This window comes from Panthera pardus, unplaced genomic scaffold, assembly GCF_024362965.1.
Source record: "Panthera pardus isolate Hobbes unplaced genomic scaffold, ASM2436296v1 HiC_scaffold_8, whole genome shotgun sequence".
NCBI classification, from domain to species: Eukaryota; Metazoa; Chordata; class Mammalia; order Carnivora; family Felidae; genus Panthera; species Panthera pardus.
The window spans coordinates 11,967,067-11,985,523 of NW_026527013.1; the positions used below are offsets into that span (position 1 = coordinate 11,967,067).

The 18,457-nt window shown below is 46.7% G+C and overlaps 2 protein-coding genes across 2 annotated transcripts; both read right to left on the minus strand.

The window, feature by feature from the left end:
* Positions 1-5,810: 5,810 nt before the first annotated feature.
* LOC109247984 (olfactory receptor 10H3-like) lies at positions 5,811-6,755 on the minus strand. The gene has a single exon (XM_019417253.1). It carries the CDS (start codon positions 6,738-6,740, stop codon positions 5,811-5,813), a length of 930 nt encoding a protein of 309 aa, XP_019272798.1. The 5' UTR covers positions 6,741-6,755.
* Positions 6,756-15,990: 9,235 nt separating this feature from the next.
* Positions 15,991-16,941, minus strand: LOC109247985 (olfactory receptor 10H3-like). The gene has a single exon (XM_019417254.2). The coding sequence runs from the start codon at positions 16,939-16,941 to the stop codon at positions 15,991-15,993; it is 951 nt and encodes a 316-aa protein (XP_019272799.2).
* Between the last annotated feature and the right edge of the window lie 1,516 nt (positions 16,942-18,457).

The following is an 18,457-nucleotide window of genomic DNA, read 5'->3' on the forward strand; positions in this document are numbered from 1 at the left end:
TTCATGGCAGCCTTGTCTGTGATGGCAGACAGTCAGGGGCAGTCAGAGACACCCCCACCCTCACCTGGGGGCAGGGCCAAGTAACATGGGGTGGGCGTGAGCCACGAAGCTCTACACGGCATATAGAAAAAACAAACCTGACAGCCACAGAGCACAGGGGATGGCTCTGAAGCCGCAGCTCTGGTGAAAAATTGGAAAAGAGGTACACACAGGTATGCGTATTTATATCTGCATCACTGACACACGCATCTCGATGATACATACTAATATATCCATGATACACAATCTGTCATTTACATATATCACTGAGATTTGATGACAAGGCTTCAAATACTTACCCTGGGGCAGGGCTCACCCCCATATCACAGCACTGCTTCTGCCCCCTCACCCAGCCCCCAGAAGGTTGTCACCAAGTGTTATCTCAGAGCCAAGTCAGCCAATGCTTGGAGGACCCAGGACCCCACCTGGAAAGTGGATGATTGGGTTGGGTGTCGGGATGGGGTCTCTCTCTCAGGCAGGAAAGAAGCATTTGGGGGCAGCAGGGGTCTGGGTGGCAATCCCGGGGCACCAGACTCAGCTCCTCCTGGACCTCATCCCTCAGCCACCATCTCTGGCCCCCACTGCTGGCCTCTTTGTGCCGTGGTCTAGCCCTGGCTCTGGCCTCACGCCCCGTCTGCTGGTGCACTGTGCCCGCTGACCTCCCCTCTCGACTCCACCCTCCTCTGGCTGCCAGACTTCAGCTCCTGACACAGACACACCTTGTGGAGTCATGTCAACCCGGGGTCCAGGGCAATCTCTGCTCTGCAGGTGAGTGCCCCTACCCACCTCCTATCCCCACCCCCTTGGGGAGCCCACCCCTTCCTCCCTCCTGGCTAGGAACAGGCTCCCAGGCATGTGCTCTGAAATCCACAAATAGTACCATGAAAGGGGTCTCTCTTGGCTCTGGGTCTCTCTCTGGCACTCGTTCAGGCACTCACCCTTTCCAGAACAGCCCCTCTGCATATGCTGCAAGGGAGCTCCCCAAGTCAGCTGTATAGGTCTGGACTTAAAGGGGGAGAGAGGCCCACCTTCTACCTCTGGGCTCTCAGCCAGAACCCCCAGCCAGGGCACATGCAGGCTGGCTCCCAGATCCTGCTCCTGTACCCTTTCACTTCCAGGGGACACTATGGAACCCACTCTGCTCTCTCTGCTTCTACACCACTGCCAGAGACTCAAGACTGTGCTCACAGGAGCACAAGCAGACAGAGACAACACCAATGCACATGTACACCTGGCTTCTGAAATACACACGGGCAGTGGAACCTAGCAAACACACAGCCAGGAGCAGAGACCTTGCTGGTTCTGCAACCCATCTACTAAGCACTAACCAGTGCCCGGAGCTTGTCTGGGACTGGGATAAGCCAGGGACACACAGACACCGTGGTGGGTTGTATAGCATCCCCCTCAAATTCACATCCATTGGAACCTCAGAATGTGACCTTATTTGGAAATAGTGTCTTGGCAGATATAATCAAGGTAAGGCTCAAGGTGAGACCGTACTGGGTAAAGGTGAGACCTAAATCTAATGGCTGGTGTCCTCACAGGAATAGGAAGGGACACACAGAGGGAGGCAGGCTGTGTGCAGACGGAGGCAGGTATTGGGGTGATGCGGCCACAGGCAAGGAACAGCTGGGGTCACTAGAAGCTGGAAGAGGCCAGGAAAGATTCTGCCCTGGAGTCTCTGCAGGGAGCATGGCCCTGTGGAAACCTTGGTTTTGGATTGTAGCCTCCAGAACTGTGAGGATAAATTTCTGCTGTTTAAAGCCACCTGGTTGTGGTCCTCTGTGACAGCAGCCCCAGGAAATGGATCCAGGCAAATGCAGCTGCATGTACACAAACACTGCACGCAGAAGCAGGCACCGTGCTGCAGAAATGAGCACACGTGCATGGTGACAAGCCCAGGGTCGCCCTTCTGGCTCAACCTGGTGCAGAGACTACTTCCTGCCTGGGAATGGACCCTGACAATCCCTGACTGCTGTGGGTCCAGGCTTTGGGGGAAGGAGGCAGCTTGGGCCAGGTTGGGACCAGGTTGCTGGGGCCGTAACCCCTGCCCCCATCCGACTCCCCACCCCTTCCTCCAGCCAGAGCCTCCCTCTGCTCTGGCTTTCCGCGGTCGCCACAATTTCCCCCTTCAGCTCCCACCTTGCTTGCTACCTCTTCCTGGGAAACCGAGTTCCTCTCGCCTGGCGTGAAGACTGTCCGTCTGGGATGCTCTGTTTGCAGCCCAGCCTGGGGCCACCCCTCCTGCTGCTTGGTGAGCAGGGCAGGAGCTCTATCTCCGCAGGTGCCTCCCCTGAGGCGGGTTTCCTGGGAGCCTCTCCCCTGAGACTGGGATGCGGGTTAGAGCTCCTCCATGTCCAAGGGGGCTCCTGGGGCCCTGGGAATGCCCCTTCCTCTGTGGATATTTCTCTCTCTCCTCCCTCCCTCCCTCCCTCCCACTCCTTCTCTTCTTCCCCACTAGTCATTCCACCCTTCTGTCATCCTCTCTCCTTCCTTCATCCATCCATCACATCCTCACTGAGCTCTAGCTAAGGGACCCGCTCTGAATCTTGGGATCCGAAACAACACTGATGTAACCTGGCACTAAAAAAGCCCTCAGTGTGGGGACAGGAAGAGCTGGATGCAGACATATCACATTTTATAAAATGGAACAACACAGTTATGACATACTATAATATATAATATACTGTGGTTGCACCAGAACAATATTTATTCAGTAAGTTGAGTGGTGTAGTCAACTAACAAATATTTAGTAAACTTCTACTACGTGCCAAGTGGGTTTTTCTTTTGATATTGATTTCAAAGCTTTTTGTTCTGTATTGAAAGTAGTGCCCAAAAGGAAAGGCATTATAATTTGTGAACTAAATTATACATCTTGCATTTCATTAGCCTAGTAGTTGGAACCACTTAGTCTTTAGCCACAAGACCACTTGTTAGAGTACCAAGGAAAAAATGTTATTTGTGCTTTGAGATTAGTCACAGAAAAGAAAATAGCAAAAGCAGTAAAAAGATGAATTTAAACATACTGTAACATTATTACATATGTTATATGTTATATACACTTATGTATATATGTTCACACGCGTATATACACATTCATTCCAGTGGTTCTGTTTTTCTGGGGAACCCTGACTAACACAAAAACCTTAAAACAAAAAGAGGTCTTGTAAAAAATGTCCCTTTTCCATCTAAAGAGATGAGACCCAGACCTCAGGATCCCTGGTGGTTTGTCCTGTGGGTAAGTATTTCCCCCAGTTCAGCCCCTGCAACTCAGCGTCTCTCTGAGGATGTGCATGATGCTGTGTCTTTATTCTAACGCAGGGGCCCCATCACACAGGAGGGTGAGCATCCCTCCTGAGTCACACGGTCCACGTCGAGCACGGAGACCGTTCATGCTGTCTTCCAGCGCCTGCTCCGATAGTGTTGGTTGAGGGCACACGGCACCCCAGCCCCTGTGCTGGGGCCCCTGCAGCTACACGGTCAGGTGAGTCCTTAAAACACACCCCAACGAGCAAACCCTGCAGCTGGGCTACCGGGACTCTTTCACCTTTGTTGACCGAATTCCAAGGACACTCAGCACTTCTCGAGAGCCATCTCAACGCCCCAGGTCTTCTCCACAAAGAAGAATGGTCTAAGAATCTGGCTTGAAACTAATTGTAAAGTGAAACCCAATAACTTTTAACGTCAAGATGCCATTTCACGAGTCAGTTTCTGGGGCTGCTGTATCAAAGCATATAAACCTTGTGCCCTGACACCACACACATCTATCCTCTTCTATGCTGGAGGCCAGAAGCCGAATCAGGGTCACCAGGTGTGAGTCCAGGTGTGAGCAGGGCTGCATCCTTCAGGGGATCCGGGGAGGGATGTGTCTCCTGCTTTCCCAGCTTCGAGGGCACCATGCATCCCCTGGCTCGTGGTTCCTGCCTCAGCTACTCCGATTCCTCCTTCCGGTGTCACATCCCCTGCTGCTCCCTGTCTCTGGCCCCTCCTGCCCCCTTGTCTAAGGACACTTGCAATTATAGCAGCCCATCTGGGTGATGAGGGTAATCCCCCTGTCTCAGATCTTAACTGCATCTCATCTGCACACTCCCTCTTGCTGGGTAAGGGAACGCAGCCACAGGCTCTGGAGAAGCACATCTTAGGAATGGTGGGGGCATCCGTCAGTAACACTGATAATGAGCAAAATAATGAATGGAACCCCAAAACGGCCATAGCCGGTTTTGCCAAGCACTCGTTGTCAGTGTTCATGAGACAAGTGTCTCATAAACTCCTTTGGAGTCCGTGTTTCCCTCTGGCTGTGTGAAAGGGGTGTGTGCCTAGGGCTGCACCTGCCCTCCTTCCCTGAAAGGGTTCTCTTCCTTCTAATGACAGCCTTCTCCTCCTAGTCATGACCTCACTTCTCTCTGTAGACACCTGAGGGAGGCGGGTTCCTGGTCACCAACTGCACACACATGCACATTGTAATCGATTCCTCCTCCCTGCCTCCATGGTGCTGTGGCCTGGGACAGATTTGCATTTTTCACATTTGAAAAATGTGATTAGTGATAGATGTGGGTCATATCTAAATGTGGAGAAAGGATAATTTATTTTGAGACTTAGAAGAGTGAATGCATAGGAAACCCTTCCCACAGCATTTAGCAAGTGGCAGGTACTCATATGTGGCAGCCATCCTTAGATTAGTATTGTAAAACATCTTCTGACTGCAGCTCAAATATCTGACCACAGTTTAAGTAAGAATTTACACCAATGGAAGGCCCCCTCCTGGAGCTTCAGACATGGTTTCCCAACCCCAGCATGGGAGTCAGACACACCTAAAGTTACATGTGACCCCTTCACTCACATGTTGTGTGACCCCCCACCAACATTTCTCATCAGCATAAAGGAGGTACCCACACCCTTGACCTTTCTTTGTGCCATCTTGAGAGAGCACTGTGTCCTCCAACAGAGCCCGTAGATAGATTTGAGTAAACACAAGAATGAGAAACTAATGTTTTACCAGAAGTATTGTGGGGCAAAAGGGAAAAAGATTTCCGTAACATGTCAGAGAGCAACACCCTTTAAACATTTTGTATGTTCTTATCCAAACACTGAATCTTCTCCCCTTTCTCTCTTTGTCTCTATTTCTGTGTCCATTTCTCTATCTCTCTCTTTTCTTCTACTAAACATTCCGACATCCTACACTCAACCCAGCTCAAAATACAAACCTCCTTAGGGTCTATCCCCTCTAAACACAGCGAGGAACCGTAAACATTCAACCGTCTCCATGGAGACAAATATTTAATGTTCTTTTGGGCATTTGTTAAAATTAGAAGGTAATACTTATACAACAGTGGACACAGTGCCTGATAAGAAAATCCCTGATACTGGAGACATTTATTATTATGCCTATTTTGATTTATCCTTAAGGTGGTGGAAGAGAAATTCTTCTCTTGCTTCTCCATTTAAGAAGAACAATGGGCATCAGTGTTGACACCCATCCATGTCATGTCTCTCACTAGCCAATAGGTAGGTAACACATTCTTAGCAGAGTTAATGGGATGTGGCTCATCACATGGGGTCTTAAACATGAGATCATGCTTACTAGAGCCTATACAAGAGATGGGCAATCAAATTGAGGAAAAGCAAAGGTGTAGGATGCCTCCACACATATGGATGCACCCACCAATACCTATTCAATATTTTCATATATTGAACCACTACAAAGTCCTATGGAGACATTATTATCCCCAGCCCTTCTGTCATATTTCCTCACCAACATATTTCCTCCAGTGTCAGGAGCTTAAGGGACTAAATTTTCTCTGGAAGCTTTTCTTTATGGCATTCTTGAGCTCCTTATTCCTGAGGCTGAAAATGATTGGGCTGAGAAAGGGGGTGAAGACTGTATAGGTGGTGGCCATCAGGGTGTTACTGTCCATAGAATGGGGGCCCTTGGGCTTGAGGTAGATAATGGAGGCAAAGCCGTAGTGCACAATGACCACAGTGAGGTGGGACACACACGTGGAGAAGGTCTTGTGCCTGCCCTCAGCAGAGGGGATCCGCAATATGGCGGCCACGATGAAGACATAGGAGAGGACGATGAGGAATAAACAGCCCATCAGAGCTGAGACACACACCAGGATCACAGCCAAGGTGACGGAGGATGTCTCCTTCCCACAGGCCAACTTTAGAAGGGAAAGCACGTGGCAGGCAAAATGGTGGATCACATTAGACCCACAGAAGGTGAGGTGAAAAACTATCAGCGTCAACATTATCCCCATGACTGAGCCACCAACCCAGAACCAAGACACAAGGTGGGCACAGCCACGGGGGCTCATGAGAACATTGTAGCGCAGAGGGTGGCAGATGGCCACGTAGCGGTCGTAGCCCATGATCATGAGCAGGAAGGAGTGGGTGAAGCCAAACGTGAAGGAGAAAAACATCTGGCTGGCACAGGCCGCCCAGGTGATGGTGCGGTGGGTGAAGAGCATGTCAACCAGCATGCGAGGGGTGACGGCAACGGTGAACAGAATCTCAGAGGTGGACAGGGCGCACAGGAAGAGGTACATGGGCGTGTGCAGGCTGCGCTCGCTCCAGACTGTGGCCATGATGAGCAGGTTCCCCAGCAGCGTGAACAGGTACATGAGCAGGTACAGCAGGAAGAAAGCGGGCAGGAGATGCCGTGGGAAGGTGGAGAATCCCACGAGGATGAACTCAGTCACCATGCTATAGTTCTGACCAGGCACGGGTGCTGCGTCTGGTGAGATCAGAAAGGGAATGAGGGTGCGTAATTTATCCCATGAATAACAAAGATGATTCAGTGTCTAAAAGCCTATCATGTGATCAGTCACAGGAATAAACTAAAATAAATATCATATAATTGTATCAATTCAGACAGCAATCCTGGATTGCTAAAGTTCGATTACTGTTTATTATTTTAAAAATTAATACATAATTATCATAAAATATTGTTTTATTTTAGATATACAGTATAATGATTGATATATGTACACATCTTAAAGATTTTTTAGAAGTTTCTTCTAAATATGAAATCAACTGGACTTTTCTTAGATAACTAAGAATATACACTACAAAACTAGCAAGAAGTGGGAGACAATAGATGCACTATTTTAGCATCAGGAACAAGCCAAGGTTACTCACTGTCTCTGCTGTTCATTAGCAGGGAAATGAAAGCCGGGAGCGGTGCTTGAGGAATGATAAAGAAAGAAGGAATATCAGGATTGGACGGAAAGAGATGTGATCATCTACCTAGAAAGGTACAAGAATGAAGGCAAAAAATATTTGAGCAAAGACAGAACACATGCTGTGGAAGACAGATCAACTTCCCAAACTCATAGTGTTTCTCATAGAGTTGCACCCATAATAATCACACACCAGATAGAATTTAAGGAAAAAGTAAGACAACATTGTCAATAGTGACACAAACTATAAGGAGACAGCTCTCAAACAGTTTGGTCTCAAGATTTCTTTATGAAAAACAAAACCCGTGAGTCCCCCAGAGGGCTTTTGTTTGAGTGAGTTAGAAGTCTCCATTCTTACCATATTAGTAATTAAAACTGAGATTCTTTGAACATATTTAGTTCTAACACATTTTTAAAGTTTACTTACTATTTTGAGAGAGACAGAGACAGCATGAGTTGGGGAGGGGCAGAGAGAGAGGGAGAGAAAGAGAATCCCAAGTAGGCTCTGTACACTGTCAGTGCAAGGCCCACGAGGGGTTAGAACTCATGAAGCGGGAGATCATGACCTGAGCCAAAACCAGGAGTTGGATGCTTAACTGATTGAGCCACCCAGGAGCTCAAAGTTCTTGACACATTTAAAGAATAATAATCAACCTTTGGTTCAAACTAAGGAAAGTAACCATATTTTAAAAACCCATTTAATGACGGAGCACCTGGGTGGCTCAGTCAGTTAAGTGTCTGGCTTCAGCTCAGGTCATTATCTCATGGTTCGTGAGTTCGAGTCCTGCATTGGGCTCTGTGCTGACAGCTCAGAGCCTGGAGCCTGCTTCAGATTCTGTGTCTCCTCCTCTCTCTTTGCCCCTCCTCTGCTTGTGCTCTGGTTCTCTCTCTCTCTCTCAAAAATGAGTAAAGATAAAAAAAAACCCCTCATTTAATGAGAAGTGTGGCTTTGTTTTAAATTTTAGCAAATTTGTCCAGTGCTGGCTAGATGGCATAGAAGATGATGCTGGTATCCTCGTCGTTCAGCCTGTGGCAATATGTTCTTAATTTGAAGCATATGATGAGAATATATCCTCACCTTCACTGGAAGAGTGAGGACTTGGTGGTCCCCCAGAATGTGTCTCTGGGACCCCAGGGCCCTCATATCATACTTTGAAAACCTCTGTTATGAAATATCTAGGAATTAATCACACACATGCAGTACTTCCAAGGACAGACACTGTAACTCCTGAGATATCTATATATGGCTATATAAGATTATACATATATAAAATATATACAGCGGAATATGACTCAACCATAAAAAAAGGCTGAAATCTTTCCATTTGCAACAACATGGATGGGATTATACTAAGTGAATACCATATAATAAGGGTATTATACTAAGTGAATAAGCCAGTCAGAGAAAAACAAATAGCATATGATTTCACTCATATGTGGAATTTAAGAAACAAAAAAAAAAAAATTGAGAAGTAGAAGAGGGAGAGAGACAGAGAGAGAGAGGCAAACCAAGGAAGAGACTCTTAACTATAGACAACCAACTGATGGTTACCAGAGGACATGGAGTGGGGGGCTGGGTGAATTAGGTGATGGGGATGAAGGAGTGCACTTGCTGTGATGAGCACCGGGTGATGTACAGAAGGGCTGAATCGCTGTATTGTACACCTGAAACTAATATTACATGTATGTTAATGGGAATTTAAATAAAAACTTCAAAAAAAGATGAAATGTATGTATGCATTCTATATAAATTAATTAATTAATACACACACACACACACACACAAACACACACAAAGGAGCATTTGAATTTCATCAGCATATCTTCTATGAGTGCTGATGCCATTCTCATTAAATATATTTTAACTGCTTGGAAAAAGAAACAGACATGAAAACTTCCACAAAGGTTTTGTTCAACAAAGGATATCCAGGATACATGAACAGGCAGATGGAAAATTGGGAAAAGAGCCTTTGCATTTTCCAAAATTGATGAGGGAATACTGTCTAGAGTAAATAAGAAACCAGCACATTAAGAAGTAGAGACTCCTTGGGGCGCCTGGGTGGCTCAGTCGGTTGGGCGGCCGACTTCGGCTCAGGTCATGATCTCGCGGTCCGTGAGTTCGAGCCCCGCGTCGGGCTCTGTGCTGACAGCTCAGAGCCTGCAGCCTGTTTCAGATTCTGTGTCTCCCTCTCTCTGACCCTCCCCCGTTCATGCTCTGTCTCTCTCTGTCTCAAAAATAAATAAACGTTAAAAAAAAATTTAAAAAAAGAAGTAGAGACTCCGTACAGAAACGAGTCCAGGACATGAGCAGAGAACCCCCAGAAGGGGTTACACAGGCAAGTGAACAGATGGTTTCAAGACAAGGAAAGGGAAGGGGAAAACGACCCTGAGATTTCCCTGTACACCTATTCATTTCCCCAGATTAGGAAGTGCCCAGTGCCCACAGCTATACGGGGAGGGAGCCATCCCGCGGCCTGCGGGTGAGAACCGACAATGGAGAAGTGCAACCTTCACCTGCACCTGAACCTCTGTCTCCATGGCGCACACCTACCTGGACGGAGCATGTGGGCTGAAGCCCCGCTTGTAGTGCGGGAATGCACAAGCCTGCTTGGGAACCGTAACTGGGAAGGGGGCAGGTCCCACGGGCCGGATGCAAACCCTGGAGCCCCAGCCAGGAGTTCCATGCACACACAGCAGCATAAATGAAGCCGTAAAATGACAGAGTGAATGAGGCAAAAGGCAGCTCAACTCTCCAGCATAATTGCATTTGGGCGCATTAAAAACAGAGCACCTGACACTATTCTGTGGGATGCCGGAACGCTGTATACACGCCACTGTCCACTGCTCCAAACCCACAGGCTGCAACACAGACAGTGAGCCCTAGTGTAAATGTGGGCGGAGTTACTATAACGTGTCCTGATTGGTTCACCAGTGGAACAAACGCCCCACACTAATACCAGATTGTATGATGTTTAGCAGCATCCCTGGCCTCAACCCTCCAGATGCCGGTAGCATCCCTCCCTCCCCATGAGCTGTGACAACAAAAGGGCCTCCGGGCATGTGCAAATATTTCAGGGGGACAGGATCAGTCCCAATCAACAATAGTGACCTAGAAGCTGCCAAGGTCACTAGGCTGAGTGAGGAGCCCAGGACCCAGCAGGGGCAACCCGAGAAAAGTCCCACCAGCTCCCAAGGCTAAGAGCCTGTCTTACCACCTTTCTCCCCAGTCCTGTTCCACCCCCAACCGGGGCTTGCTCCCCACAACTGCCTAAATATTGCCACCTACCCTGTCCCTCCTGGTCCCCCTCTTGCTGGGCTGCCTCTTCCAGGAAGTAGCCAGCAGGGGAGGACAGAAGACGCTCTCTTGGGTTATTCTGTCAGAAGCACACAGGGGCAAGTGTGGGGCCAGACCTCTGGGCTCCTGGAACTGATGCTGTGTGCTTTATCCCTGCTGCAGCTTCCCAGCAGGCTGTTCCCCAGGGCCTCCTCAGGGTCTGGAGTGGCCAAGAGGATCATCAGAGGATCTCTGGGGACGTGCAGCCCCTACTCCTTCCTCCAACTCCCCAACACAACCAAGACTCCCTGCTGTCTCTGTCTGCCCTGAGAGCCCCAGTCCCTGCTGAGGACTAGGAGCTCCCAGTCTTGGGGGAAACAGGGCTGGAGTAGATGCCCTCAATCCCTTAGGGTCAAGGAAGAGTCAGAGGGAAAGCAGGAGCTGGTGCAGCCCACAGTGGGAATCCAGAGCTCTGCTCTGGGGTCAGGGCAGCTGGAGGGTGTCCCAGAATAAGGGTAATTTAGAGCTGGGTCTTGGGGACTGATTTCCTTTGGTCAATAGAAGTTTTCAGGGTCTCCTGGTCACACTGGATAGCCCCACCTCCCCCCACTGGTCAAGTTCTACCCTATCCCTGTTGCCCTGGTGATCCGAGCCAGAACATCTCCATTAGTACGTGCATCCTTGGGCTATAATAACACATTTGGTCTTTGTCCACTTCATGACACACAGCTCCTAAAGCCCTTGTCTCAGGAGTGATGATACTGGATTTTGCATGCTAAGGAGATGCGTGGTGGTTGGGGGCCCCTGGGTACTCTAGGAAGGAGGCTGCTCCCCTGAATGGCCAAGGTGAGATCAGAGAGCTGGGACTTCCAGGTGGGGAGAGGGGCTATGGATTGATATTCAGTCTCCAAGGACCAATGATTTAATCAATCATGTCTGTGTAACAAAACCTCCACAAAAACTCCCTAAGCAATGGGAATCAGAGACCTTCCCATTTGTGAACACGTGGAGGTGCTAGGAGGGTGGCGTGTCCAGAGAGGGCATGGAAGGTCCTCGGTCCTTCCTCCACACCTTGCCTGATGCACCTGTTTCACCTGGCTGTTCCTGACTTGTGTCTTTTATAGTAAACTGGGAAGAGTAAGTGTTGCATTTTCCTGATTTCTGTGAGTCATTCCAGCAAAGTATCCAAAATGAAAGGGGGGAATTTAGAAACCCCAACTGTGAAGTCCCACCAGACAAAAGTGCAGGTACCCTGAACACTGAAAACTTGTCACTGGCATCTCCAGGTAGTTCGTGTCAGAAGTGAACTGAATTATGGGACTGCAAGTTGGTGTCTGGGAAGCTGAAGAATTGTTCATTGTTGTGGGAAGAACTCACCCATTCGGTCTTAAGTGTTAGGTGTAGAAACAGCTCACTTCCTGTGTCCCTGTGTCCAATCAGCAACACTGTCCATTCTGCCTCTGAAATCAACCTCCAGTCTGCCACTCGACCCAGTGCAGGATGCCCACGCGCACCTCTGCCCATCTCTTCCTGCGTCTGCCCACCCCACCGGCCCTCAGCAGCCTGCTTCCCTCATAGCAGCCAGAGGAGCTCCCTACAAACGGGAATCTGACCATGGTGCATGGGCTTAAAATGTACCACTTGAATGCTACCTCACACCTGTCAGAATGCCTAGAATTAACAACTCAGGAAATAACAGATGTTTGTGAGGATGCAGAGAAAGGAGAACACTTTTGCGTTGTTGGCGGGAATGCAAACTGGGGCAGCCACTGTGGAAAACAATATGGAGGCTCCTCAAAAAATTAAACATAGAACTGCCCTATGACCCAGCAATTGCACTAGTAGGTATTTATCCAAAGGATACAAATATGTGGATTCGAAGGGGTATATGCACCCCAAATTTATAGCAGCACTATCAGCCTCAGTCAAACTACAGAAAGAGTCCAAATGCCCATAGACTGATGAGTGGATAAAGAAGATTTGTATATATATACATTGGAGTAATAGCGATGAAAAAGAATGAAATCTTACTATTTGGAACAATGTGGATGGAACTAGAGTGCACAGTAAAACCTTTGACTATGAGTACCTTGTTCTGCAAGTGCTCTATAAGGCGAGCAAACATTTCTAATAAATTAAAAAATTATCATGTTTATTTTTGAGAGAGACAGACCAGCATGAATGGGAGAGGAGCAGAGAAAGAGAAGACACAGAATTCGAAGCAGGCTCCGGGCTCTGAGCCATAAGTACAGAGCCCAATGTGGGGCTTGAACTCATGAACCATGAGATTATGACCCGAGCCGAAGTTGGATGCTTAACTGACTGAGCCACCCAGGCACCCCTCTAATAAATTGCAACTTGATAAATGAGCAATGTCTTGCAATATGGGTGGGATGTGACTCCAGATGTCACATGATCACAACTGAGCCAATGGTTCCTCTCTCTCTCCTGCTGTAGGATTGTGGGTGATCATCTCCCATGCTCGGTCTCAGGCTGTAGTATTTGGCAGAAATCAGTGATTTTTCAGAATGTTTGAAGATGCCCACAATGGGCACTGGTGTATTTTTTGTCACTTCAAAGCACCCGTGGACAGTCCTTTGCTTCTCCATACAAGAGGAAGCTCAGGAATGCTTTGCTTCATTCTAGGTCAGGCTGCCTGCAGATTGAGGCCTTTTCCTTTGCTGCCTTATTGTCAGTTTACATTAAATACAATATATGACAAGAGTTTATTAATACTGTGCTGTAGTCAACATCCATGCAAGTGTATACAATTGCCTCCATGCAGAAAAAGATTCCACTGAGCCAATAGATAGCAGTGATTCCATTAGTGATCGTGAAAGTCGTCCAACACAATAACCCTCCTCTCTCTTGTCTCCTTCACACCAGCCATGAAGGTTTTCAAAGGTAAGTGCAGGTTAGTTTGTTTATTTTTCTTTATATTTTATATTTCCTTTATTATTTTGTATTATATTACAGTATTGTAATCATTTTTATACAAATATTTTGGGGTTGCAGAACAAATCATCTGAGTTTCCATTATTTCTTATAGGGAAATTTGCTTTGATAGACAAGTGCTTTGGATTACAAGCATGTTTCCAGAATGAATTATGCTCACAATCCAAGGTTTACTGTATTATACTAAGTGAAATAAGTCTGTCAGAGAAAAAGAAATATCATATGATTTCACTTATATGCGGAATTTAAGAAACAAAACAGATGAACATAAGGGAAGGAAAGGAAAAATAAGATAAAAACAGGGAGGGAGGCAAACCATAAGAGACCTAAATGCAGAGAACAAACTGAAGGATGCTGGAGGGGGGGTGGGTGGGCAGATGAGCACTTGCTGGGATGAGTGCTGGGTGTTGTATGTAAATAACGAATCACTAAATTCTACTCCTGAATCCAAAACACTATATGTTAACTAACTTGAATTTGATTAAAAATTTTTTCTACTTGGTACAACCACTTTGGTAAACTTTTTGTCAACATCTATTCAACCTGAACACAGTATCACCTATGACTTGGCCTTTACACTTCTAGCTACAGACTCAACACAACACATAAGTGTTAATCCACTAAAGGACATGTAGTCGATGTCATAAGAACACCATTTGTAGGATCCCCAAATGGAAATGTCTATGCATATGTTCACATATGCAATGGAATACCACACAGCTCTTTTGTGTATGTATTTTAAGAGTATTTAGAGCTCCCCATTGCCCTTGGAACAAACTCCCTAAGTGGACACCATGGTCTCACATGCTCTTGCCCTACCCACATATCTACATCTCATTCCAGCACCCTCTTAGTGACTTCCAACTCTCCCTGGTGAACTGAACATACCAATGTCCCCAGATGCACCATAGATAAGGACATCTTGATGGGGAGGGGTGGCATTAGTTAGTAAACCAATAATGAGTAAAATGATGAAAGGAATCCCAAAATTGCCATAGACGGTTTTTCCAAGCTCTCGTGGTCAGTGTTCATGAGAAAAAGTGTCTCATGAACTCCTCTGGAGTCCGTGTTTCCCTCTGGCTGTGTGAAAGGGGTGTGTGCCTAGGGCTGCACCTGCCCTCCTTCCCTAAAAGGGGTCTCTTCCTTCTAATGACAGCCTTCTCCTCCTGGTCATGACCTCACTTCTCTCTGTAGACACCTGAGAGAGGCGGGTTCCTATTCACCAACTGCACACACGTGCACATTGTAATCGATTCCTGCTTCCCCCCTTCAAGGTGGTGTAACCCAGGACAAATTCTCTATCAGATTTGCATTTTCTGTGTTTCAAAATTGTGAATAATAATAGAAGTGGGTCATATCTAAATGCGGAGAAATAATGATTTATTTTGAGACTTAGAAGAGTGAATGCATAGGAAACCCTTTCCACAACGTTTGGCAAATGGCAGGCACTCATATGCAACAGCCCTCCCTTGGTTTATTATTATAAAACACCTTCTGCCTGCAACCCAAATATCTGGCCACAGCTTAAGTAAGAAATTTACATTAACAGAAGACCCCCTCCTGGATGCTCAGACATATGATTTCCCAAACCCTATCATGGAAGTTAGACCTAAAGTTGCATGTGACCCCTTCCTTCACATGTTGTGTGACCTTCACCAACATTTCTCATCTGCCTAAAGGGGTACCCACACCCTTGACCTTTCTTTGTGCCATCTTGAGATAACACTGTGTCCTCCAACAGAGCCCGCAGATAGATGTAAGTACACAGGAATGAGAAATTGATGTTTTATTGAAAGTAATGTGGGGAAAAACAGAAAAGGATTTCCATAAGCAACACCTTTAAACATTCCGTATGTTCTTATCCAAGCACTGAACCGTCTCCTCCCCTCACTCTCTTCCCCTCCCTTCCTCCCACCCTCCCTCCCTCCCTCTTTCCCTTCACTTCTCATTCTGACATCCTTCACTCAACACCAATCAAGGTAGAAAAACTCCCTTAGGGTCTATCCTCTGCTACCCAGAAGGAACTATATACACTGTCAACCAACTTCTTGGAGAGAAAGAGTTTATTTACTTTTTGTACATTTTTATATTAAAGGGTATATAAAACACTGGACACATGCCTGAAAGAAAAGCTGATGGCATTTATTATTATGCATACTTTTGTTCAGCCTTATGGTGATTAAGGGAAAGTCTTTCCTTCCTTCTCCATTTGAGAAGAACCATGGGCATCAGTGCCCAGACACGTCCATGTGATGCCCCCCCCCAACTCATCCACAGGTACATAACACATTTGTAGACAGAAGTAATGGGATGGAGTTCATCACATGGGGTCTTGAACAGGAGATCATGATCTCTAGATCCTATGCAAGAGGGAGGCACACAAATTGGAGAAAAACAAATACCTAGCAGGTATCCAACACCTATAGATGCATTCAACAATACTTACTCAGTATTTTCTTATATAGAATCCCTACAACAGGTTTATGGAGATGGACTTTATCATCCCCAACCCTACTGTCATTTTCCTTACCACCAAACTGGCTGTTAGGAGCTGAGGGGACTGAATTTTCTCTGGAAGCTTTTCTTTATGGCATTCTTGAGCTCCTTATTCCTGAGGCTGAAAATGATGGGACTGAGAAAGGGAGTGAAGACTGTATAGGTGGTGGCCATCAGGGTGTTACTGTCCATAGAATGGGGGCCCTTGGGCTTGAGGTAGATAATGGAGGCAAAGCTGTAGTGCACAATGACCACCGTGAGGTGGGACACACATGTGGAGAAGGTCTTGTGCCTGCCCTCAGCAGAGGGGATCCTCAATATGGCGGCCACGATGAAGACATAGGAGAGGATGATGAGGAATAAACAGCCCATCAGAGCTGAGACACATACCAGGATCACAGCCAAAGTGACAGAGGAATTCTCATTCCCACAGGCCAATTTCAAGAGGGAAAACACATGGCATAGAAAATGGTGGATCACATTAGACCCACAGAAGGTGAGGTGAAAAACTATCAGGGTCACCATCATCCCCATGACTGAGCCACCAGCCCAGGTCCAGGACACCAGACGGGCACAGCTACGGTTGCTCATGAGCACATTGTAGCGCAGGGGGTGGCAGATGGCCACGTAGCGGTCGTAGCCCATGATCATGAGCAGGAAGGAGTGGGTGAAGCCAAACGTGAAGGAGAAAAACATCTGGCTGGCACAGGCCGTCCAGGTGATGGTGCGGTGGGTGAAGAACATGTCAACCAGCATGCGAGGGGTGACGGCAACGGTGAACAGAATCTCGGAGGTGGACAGGGCGCACAGGAAGAGGTACATGGGCGTGTGCAGGCTGCGCTCGCTCCAGACTGTGGCCATGATGAGCAGGTTCCCCAGCAGCGTGAACAGGTACATGAGCAGGTACAGCAGGAAGAAGGTGGGCAGGAGATGCTGTGGGAAGTTAGAGAATCCCACAAGGATGAACTCAGTCACCATGCTATAGTTCTGACCAGCCATGGGTGCTGCATCTGGTGAGATCAGAAGGGGAATGAAGGTGACCAGCATGACAATCGTGAGTCTATGCAACAATATATGAAATGGGGAGACTATAGACGCAGTATGTTAGGATTGGGAAAGTGACCCGGATACTCACTGGTTCTGCTGTTCTTTAGCATGGAACTGAAAGTCATGAGCGGTGCTATAAATAAGAAAAAGAAAGAAGGTATGTATGGATGGGAAGGAAAGAGACATGCTCCTTCACCCAGAAAAAGTAAAGAATGAAGACATAAGGTACCACAGCAATAGAGAGCACAGTCTGCAGAAGACAAGATCGGCTCGCAACACTCAGTATTTCTCACAGAATTACTCCAGCAGTAATCATTCAAAGCATAAGCTTTAAGCAAAACTAAGATAACATTCCCAATGGTGACACAAACTATAAAGACACGGCTCGCCAACATTGTGGTCTGGTGATTTCTTAACACTCAAGAAAATGTGAGACTCTGATGGGTTCCTGTTTGGGTGCAGTACGACTCTCCGTTTTCACCATATTAGAAGTTAACACCGAGATTCTTTGAAAATACTTATTATGCATACATTCAAAAGAATAGTCACCTGCTCAATGTCAATACAAGTAACATGTTTTTAGAAAGTAACTACATTTATAAAATTAACATTTGGTGAGAAGAGTTGCTTTTTTTTTGTTTGTTTGTTTGTTTTTACATTTTAACAAACTTGGATGGGAAACAAATTGATGCTCATACCTGCCTCTTCATTCAGCCTGTGGCAACATGTTGTTTTAGTTGAAGCATATGATGAAAAATGGAAAAGTAAGGAACTGATGTTCCCCCAGAAAAGGTCTCCAGGACCCCAGGGTCCTCATATCACACTTTGAAAACTTTTGCTATAGAATATCTAGGAATTACTGAAACACATCCAATACATCCAAATTCAGAAATGTTAACCATTAGTAAAAATGTAGGAGGTGATCTGAATATATGGAGGGCAATCTACACTCTTGGATGGATGAGTGAATATGGTAATGATTACATCATCAGCACACCTACATTATGTCTACAGTGAGTCTACTGTACATTTGATAAAAGTTTCCTTAAGTTCCTTCTGAAAAATAAAGTCAGTGCAAAACCATACCAATCTTGCAAAAATCAGCCCTGACCAGGTACAAAAAGATTGAGATCATACCATGCATATTTTCAGATCACAATGCTAGGAACTTGAAATCAACCACAAGAAAAAATTTGGAAAGCCCTCAGATATATGGAGGTTAAAGAACATCCTTCTAAGGAATGAAAGGGTTAATCAGGAAATTAAAGAAGAAATTTAAAAACACATGGAAGCAGGGGAACCTGGGTGGCTCAGTTGGTTCAACATCGGACTTCGGCTCAGGTCATGATCTTGCAGTTCATGAGTTCAAGCCCTGCGTCAAGCTCTGTACTGACAGCTCAGAGCCTGGAGTCTGCTTCGGATTCTGTGTCTCCCTCTCTCTCTGCCCCTCCTCTGCTCACGCTCTGTC